At 42.0% G+C, this 8009-nt stretch overlaps 1 protein-coding gene across 1 annotated transcript; it reads right to left on the bottom strand.

The window, feature by feature from the left end:
- Positions 1-511: 511 nt before the first annotated feature.
- On the bottom strand, positions 512-7159 carry cyp27b1 (cytochrome P450, family 27, subfamily B, polypeptide 1). Its single transcript, XM_020593017.1, has 9 exons — positions 6849-7159; positions 5850-6040; positions 5304-5494; positions 3666-3866; positions 2959-3122; positions 2708-2874; positions 2530-2611; positions 2182-2379; positions 512-1573 (listed from the first exon to the last, which is right to left on the bottom strand). Exons 1-9 carry the CDS (start codon positions 7074-7076, stop codon positions 1460-1462), a joined length of 1536 nt encoding a protein of 511 aa, XP_020448673.1. The 5' UTR covers positions 7077-7159; the 3' UTR covers positions 512-1459.
- Positions 7160-8009: the final 850 nt, after the last annotated feature.

Below are 8009 nucleotides of genomic sequence, written 5' to 3' on the forward strand. Positions count from 1 at the left end.
GAGCTGGAGGAAGTGTCTGGAGAGAGGGAAGTCTGGGCATCTTTGCTTAGACTGCTGCCCCCGCGACCCGGTCCCGGATAAGCGGAGGAAAATGGATGGATGGATGGATGGATATTGACCCACAGCTGCTGCAGCACAGCTCATGTTGCACATACCACATGCTATACAGGAACTTTGATACTCAGAGCTGTGTTTCTCAGAAGTCACTGCCTATGTGCCTGGTGGTTTTTCACTGGCATCAAACTAATGACAATGTTTAACAGGTTACATTTAATCCGCTACAGCTGATGTTAAAGCAGATGTGAATGCTGAACTGTGAACTGTGACAGAGGGAAATATTTGTCTTAATAAGTCAAGTGGGCATTATGATAAAACAAAACAATTAATATAAACTGGATTCTCATAATTAGCTCAAATAAAACCAACACATAGGCAGAGGTGCAACTTGAAAATTTGTATTTATTCAAACTGTGTTATATTATAATAAATAGAGTTCAGATACTGAAGCTTTCCAAGTTTATAAAATAGCTAGTATATGCCACTTATGTGTATAGCAGGCTCACATGTAAAAAAAAACGATTAAAGAATGATAAACTTACATTACACTGTGCTGTTGAATTGTGGCAAACATTTACATTTTAAAACAATACAAATAGATATACAAAACCTGAGTGCAGAGGAGCCTGTTCCTGGGATTTTAGTGGCACTAGGTATTCCTACACTGGAATAATTTCAACAGCTGCCTTTTTATAAAATACACAAATGAACATCATATCTGCACAACCCTTTCACAGTAGCTCAGTAAGAGCTGGCAATATTAGAAACAGTATCTCAATGTACCAGTCTGGGGCTTGGCTAATACTATTTAATAAATTATGGTGCACTGCGTTACTCATACTTAGAGTGATGTGTAATGTGCCCCTTAGTATACAGAACATATACTAATATATAATATATACAGAAACACTCTTGGAATGAAGCATGTTCAGGACACACAGAAGACTGCCGATATTGCTGTGTGTAGTTAACAGTGCAGACGATCACAGTTCATAATCAGGTTTGAGAAGGGATTACCAGATTCAGAAAGAAATCAGCTGAGATACTGCATCAAGTTCCAAGATGAGATGTAACATGGTATGCTGAACTATAATGGAGAACACTGGCTTTGTCCGGGCTTCTAGGCAAATAAGTGCTTATGGGTCGCATCACTCCTAGCCAGAGTGATGAGCCTTCACTCTTCATCCTTCATTGATTTGTCCTTCTTCAAATGTTCAGCCTTTAGAAATGAGGCTACAGGTATGGAGGGCTTTGGCCTTTGTTGTATGAAAGGTCAAAGGTCCAATCTGATATGACCAACTCTGTGCAGCAGGGTCACAGCTCCAGTGATAAGTCCACCTACTAGTGCCTGCCGCTGCCAAGAGGCTCACAGCCACGTAACTGATCATCTGGGGAGAGGAGGTCATCGTTCAATAAACTGGAGGTTTATGACTTTCTCAGGAACTAGAAGCGTCCGTGTCATGGGCTTCACAGAAACCCCTTTTGGGTCTGGTTTCACGTTGAACTCTATTAGGATCTAATGAGAGCATAAACAGGGAAGAAGGATTTTTATTACAGGGCAATTAAAATGTAAAAAAAAATCAAGTTCTCATGTGCAAAGTGCTGGGTAGTGACTCTTAACCAAAGCCCCTTCTTTTCACATTCCAAGAAAATGCACAGCAAGAGGGTTTCTCAGAAATACTGCACTCTCTGACACGCAAATTGTAAACAATCTAGTTTGCTTGTTAAATAACTCGAATAATCTGTGTACATGCAGCACATAACAAAATGTGTTATTTACTTTATATTTGTTTTTATGAAAGCTGCCACTGTGATGATTCCATTTCAGTTACTGCTGAATAAACACAGTGAAGCAGTGTAATAAAAATGTAAGTATAACTGAGGATTTGCATCTTTTTTCCAACACTGATGAACATTATTCGTCCACAAATAAGGTGTTCTCTACTTGTGTATCATCATCCTTTGTCCACTAAAATGATTGGCTGAGCCATAAACCAGATTTGATTTTAAAGCTACTTAGTAATCTCAACAAGCGAAGAAAAAAGTCTTTCTGGTCAAATTAAAAACTACTGTATACTGTATATATTACTAAGTACTTCATCTGATCAAGACCAGTCATCTCACCCTGGCAAGAGCGAGGTAGAGCTCCAGCTCAGCTATGCGTCGACCTATACAGCTGCGTTTTCCCACCCCAAAGGGTACAGAGGCGTACGGGTGGTGAGTCTGGTCCTTGTTCAACCATCGATGAGGCTGGAAGTCATCTGGATTTGGAAACACAGCTGGATCCCGTGATGTTGCAAAGTGGCACAGCGTAATCAGAGTCTGGGTGAAAGGATTTTACAGTCAGATATGTGCTGCATTACAAATGTGAAACATAAATATAACATTCATATTCAGCCCAGTACAGACTGAACTACCTCCTAGCTATCACAAGGTACTGTATGACTACACGTATTCCCTGAAAACACTTACATTCTTAGGGATGAGGTAGCCTCCAACCTGGATATCTCTGTCAGTAATGACCCTTGCATTAGCAGGAATAACAGGGTATAACCTGCAAAAGAAAAGCTCGATAACATAAGCACAAGTGAACTTACAAGCTGAGAAGTAGATGTCTTTAGCAAACTAGGCTGAACCATCTGATTGATACCTGAGTACTTCTTTAACTGTGGCCTTCAGGAGAGGCATGCGAGCCACGTCTGCTGCCTCTGGTATCCTTCGACCTTCCAGTACACTTAACACCTCGTCCCGGAGCGAGGCCTGCACCTCAGGGTGATGTGACAGCTCATACAATGACCAAGACAATGTGCTGGAGATCTGAAAACAGGTGTGGTATAACAGGGTTAAAAAACTATTAAACTGACAACAGAGTCCAGCAAAGAAGAAGACAGAGATTCTTACTGTGTCGACTCCTGCAAGAAGAAGCTCTGTGACGTTGCTGTAGACAGTCTTCATGGGCAACCCTGTCTGGGACAGGAAGTAGGTCAGATAACGGCCCTCCACCCTCTCTCCACGGGCCATCTTCTCTGCCTCAGCCTTCAGACGCTGGTCAATGTGACCTTTTGCTACAGACACAGGTGGTATAGCCATTATCATCTTAGTACCTTTGTATCATTAGCATCTAAAACCACAAATTTATTGCCCTCTGATTATGTTCTAGACATGCTCACACAATGGAGACATCTGCTCTCTAGATTTCTGGGAAACGAATGCAACTATTATTATATTAACTATTGATTCTAACCATAATTTAACCATCATGACTGATGTTCCAGATCTGACTCCATGTCAGTTTCAATGCAGACGATCTTGTAGCATGTAAGGGGTAAGGACTTGAATCTTCCTGACCCAGTTTGGTCCAGTATGATTATATTAAACATGTTTACCTCTCAGATCAGGACAAGTCTTAATGTAGTGTAAGAGTGAGTGGGATGACAACCCAGAGCTGAGTGGAAACCAGTAATAGCCAATGAGAACGAATGTAATTTAATTTTTATTTTGTGTAAAATATATAAGACATTCTATTAATAGTGATGGAGGTTTCTGCCTGAAACTGAACTGCCTTGGGAGAGGTTTGCGCACTTAAATGTTGAGGATAAATAACTTACCAAAGTCAAACATGTAGTCCCAGCAGCGACAGAACACGTTCCAGGGTTTAGGGAACAGCTGGTGCAACCAACTTGGCATGGCCATGGTGAGAAGTGTCATCACAAACATGGTGTTTATGGATCGGATGAAACGCTCTGTCTCTTCAGGAACAACCAGATTCAGACAACCAATTCTGGATTCAAATAACACAGAAGAAATGCCTGTGAAAAAGCAAAACAAAACAAGGAGAGTCAATGATAAAGCGAGGACAAGACGACATGAAGGGTTGAGGTACTGAAAGCTGTGGATGCACAAAGACATAATGAGGTAATAGATGTATCCACAAGTTGTCATCCTCTCCATCACATCTATTATAACATCTACTGTTATGCTATATAACAGACAATTAGCCAGTCGCTCTCCTAAGTAAACAAGTAGTTTTTTCATCATGAGTTAGTGATGCACTGATGGAAATGGCTGACTTTCAGTGTGCTCATCCTTGAACGGTGGCCAATCACTCTGAAAATCCAGATTCTGTGCCGATCAGATTTAGAAGCATAACAGTTCAAGTTGTGCATGCGGTGGCACAGTCCGAAAGTGTGTGCAGCACGTAGCATCTCGTGTCCGCTTTGAGCAAGACTTGCGCTCCTGTACCCAATGAGGGAATTACTGGCTACACATGAAATACATGTATATGCAGAGTGTATCCAACCCGTGGTAAAACACAGCAAATAAAAACTACACACACTTCAAAAAGAACTGTGTGCTCAGTAGGACTGATGTAACAGACATTCTTCTGTTTCTACTACCTGTTGCACCTGTTTACAGGTCAGACAAATCGGAATCGGACAAGAAAATTTCAATCAGTGCATCTCTATCACAAGTCCAGTAAAATGGTATCAGTATCCTCAGCCCCATGTCACAGTCTGGTTCTCAGTCCAGCTTCCTTTCAACAATATAATCATTTTGACAGTGGTAGAGGAAATGTTTGAGAGGTGTGCATTTGACTGCATATTCATTGAAATAGAAGTGTGTTTAGTCTGGGCTGGTGCTAGGGCTTAAAGGATAAGGCCGGCCATTTTCTATATTAATAGTATATATAGCAGTCTCCATACAGAGACTACAAGTGACAATGAATTGGCTCTGCTCATGGTTAATGTCTATCACCTGTTTAGTCCTGGATCAGCTTGTGACAGACCTCCACTATTGTTCAAAAACAATTAAAAACACATCAGTGAAACATGGCGCTCTACTGGGTGACATACGTCTTCATTACCAAACGCCAGACCTGAGCATGACTAGCTACCACAACAAAGCTGAGAGCTCACACAAAATCTTGAGCATGTGCAGTTGACTGTGACTCGTACTACTAACTTGTTATTACTTGTATTTCTATAGTGCAGTATTACCACTTTTACTTAAAAAAATACATCTGAATACTTTTTCCTCCATTGGAAAGGAGAGATAAAAGTTACTCGGTGCTACTCTAGGATGGAAATGTTGAAATTATTACAGCATGTCAGGCTTTGAAAAACATATATGTTTAAAATGTCAGTGATAATAATATTGCTTCCTGCGTTTGGCTGGGCCTAATAACCAATATTCACATGGTGTGGTACATCCTGTAGTGCCACTCCTCAGATTACATGAAACCTTACCCTCGAGGCCGAAGCGATAGAACTCTCTGGCGATGTCAGTGACGAGGCCATGAGGATGTCTGCTGAGGCGAAGTTTGGCAATGAGGTCACTGACCACACTGTTCAGGGTTTTATCATAAGCTTCCACCGCCTTTGGCCGCAGCATGTGCTTCCCCAGGAGACTTCTCACTGCCTGCCACTCCTCCCCCTCACTAGGAACACACAAAGTAAAAGATTGTTACACCAGGCATACAGCAAAGGTAAACTCCACACTTAGTGAAGCCTTGGATTGTAATTAAAGCGCATACTTTACAGTTGTGTTTTTGATCAAAATAGTTTCATAAAAAGTGACTAAAGCTGAGAAGAGGATGGTCAGTCATCTGAGTGGCTTATCTTTGATTTGAATTTGAAAGGTATGACTTTGTTTTATGATCACTGTTATTTATTTACATCAGTCTGATTTGACACAGAAAGAGAGGAGAGGACAAAGACTGGGGAAACCCTGAAGGTAAAGACATTAGACTTGCTTTGAGTCCAAATCCATGCATGTGATTATGCAACACTCACGATGTCAGAAGTCCATAGTGATGTCCTCTGAGCTTCCTGTAGTCCTTCCAAGAGGAGAGGTTAGAACGCATGGGGTGCTGGCCCTCCTGCCTCAGGACCTGCTCGATGAGTGCTGGATCAGCCACATGGACTGTCAGGATGGGGCCGAAGCTCGCCTTCCACATGGAGCCGTACCTCTGCACTCCTGCCAGCTGGGACATGAGAATGAGGTTTGACCTTTTAAAAGCCATGCAGGTTATGAGATGACTGGCATCAGATTTGAATGCACTCTCAGTTTGAAGCCCAGTGCAGAAACGAAAATGTCCTTTCTAAATGATTAGAGTATTTTCATTCATCATAATGTACATAATAGACAGACAGATCATTTTCTTTATTTATTATCAGGCATGTTAAAATATCAACAGGTGGTGGCTTTATGACTTTACCCTAGGTTTAACAATCTTGGTATACTGTACGATGCAGGCCACCAGTAACAGAAATTCTTGGATATATTTTATCCCCCCCAACTCAAAATGACTTTCCTTATTGTTACTTCACTTGGATATTTGCTCTTCGATGTGCAGAAAATTGTAGGCTACCGTATGTGCAGATTGTGACAGCAGGAGGCTGTTTTCACATTCAAGACCAGGGAAAGTTTTTCTGTGTTCATCTAAAATCTGAGTTTGAGAGGTGTGACTTCACAGTTTGGAAACTGGGCATGGTGCAGTACCCAGCTTTCTAAAGTGAGAAAGCTTCAGTCCACGTACACTACAAATGAACTTCTTAATGTATGAGACATACTGACTGCAGAAAATGAAACTATAAGCAACTTCAGTTTTTAAAATATTCAGATTAAAAAGTGGAGCTTGCCTGTGACCACTTCTTATTTCCACCCCATCACAAACCACCTATATGCACAGAATGTTTTCTGAAATGCAGAAAACCTCATTCAACCCCCTGTACCTCTGTGCAGGATGCTTTTCCCCCATTAGTTCACTGTGGCTGCAGGAGCTTACTTACTTGCAACTCATGCAGTCGTGACAGACCGCGCCTGGCGAATAAGTCCCAGGCGAAGCTGGCGACCGACGGACCGGGCATGTCATCCAAAGTCCTCACTGCCTGCTGCTTGGTCGCCTCCGGACTGGCTGATATGCCCTCAGTCCACCTCTCCATCCATTTGACAATGGGGAAGGCGCTCCGGCTGGACACTCGAAGAGCTTGTTGCTGCATCCTTCTCACAGAGATCATGAAGTAGTGACCAGACGTTTCTCGTTTGGTTGTCACTCCTCATCTTGTCCTCCCTGGATGGAGGCTCTATTTATAAGGCGCGACCTGTTCCTCGAACCGCGGAGATAAAGTTGTAAATTTTCTTAATCTGGCCAATCATGGGTGTAAATGCCGCCCAGGCCCCACCCCGCCTGGATGTGACTGAGAAGGCGTGAACTGAGAGGAAGGTGTGTCCAATCAGAGGACTGAGCTCAAACCATCCCAGGAACAGTACACGTGGAGGTTCTGGATAAATAAATAACCATCCCTCCCTTTTTGGGAAATAAATTAGCCTATGTGATAGACGTTAGTGTCTTTAAAGCAGACATAGTTAGAAAGAACCCCGCTTCTGGTTATAATGTCCTTTCTGCTTAAATGACCACTTACCGCCAAGGTCAACATTACTATAGATCCTATTTATCTAAAAGGGAATAGCAGATCTGTTTGACTGAGATAAGAGGCCAGGAGGTTAGAGTCACCCTAAAAATACAAAACCAAACAGAATCAGCTGATTCAGGAATCAAAGTGCCACAAATTGCAATTTGGCTATACAGTAACAAACATATTCTTAAACTCAGAAAGGTTTGTAGAAGGCCTACATTAGTGAAGACACTGGAACTTCATTTAAGCGATGGTCTGTGTCTTATCCAGACCTGGCTGTGCTTTGTTTACCTAGCTATAACCAATTATTTTGCTGACTTGGTGTGTTTCCTAGTGAGACAGAAAATCCTGACCTGCTTTTATTTGAAATGGAAGTTGTCCAAAGTACTCTATCTATGGACTGTGAAGTAACAACCCCCAGGCTGTACTCTGAATTTCTTTGGACATATATACTCCTAACTAGAAATCCTAGCTTGCCCAGTTTCTGAGAAACAAATAGGATTGATTGGCAATGTAAGCTTCAGAATAATGAGG

The sequence above is a fragment of the Monopterus albus genome, unplaced genomic scaffold, assembly GCF_001952655.1.
Source record: "Monopterus albus unplaced genomic scaffold, M_albus_1.0 scaffold18.1, whole genome shotgun sequence".
NCBI lineage: Eukaryota > Metazoa > Chordata > Actinopteri > Synbranchiformes > Synbranchidae > Monopterus > Monopterus albus.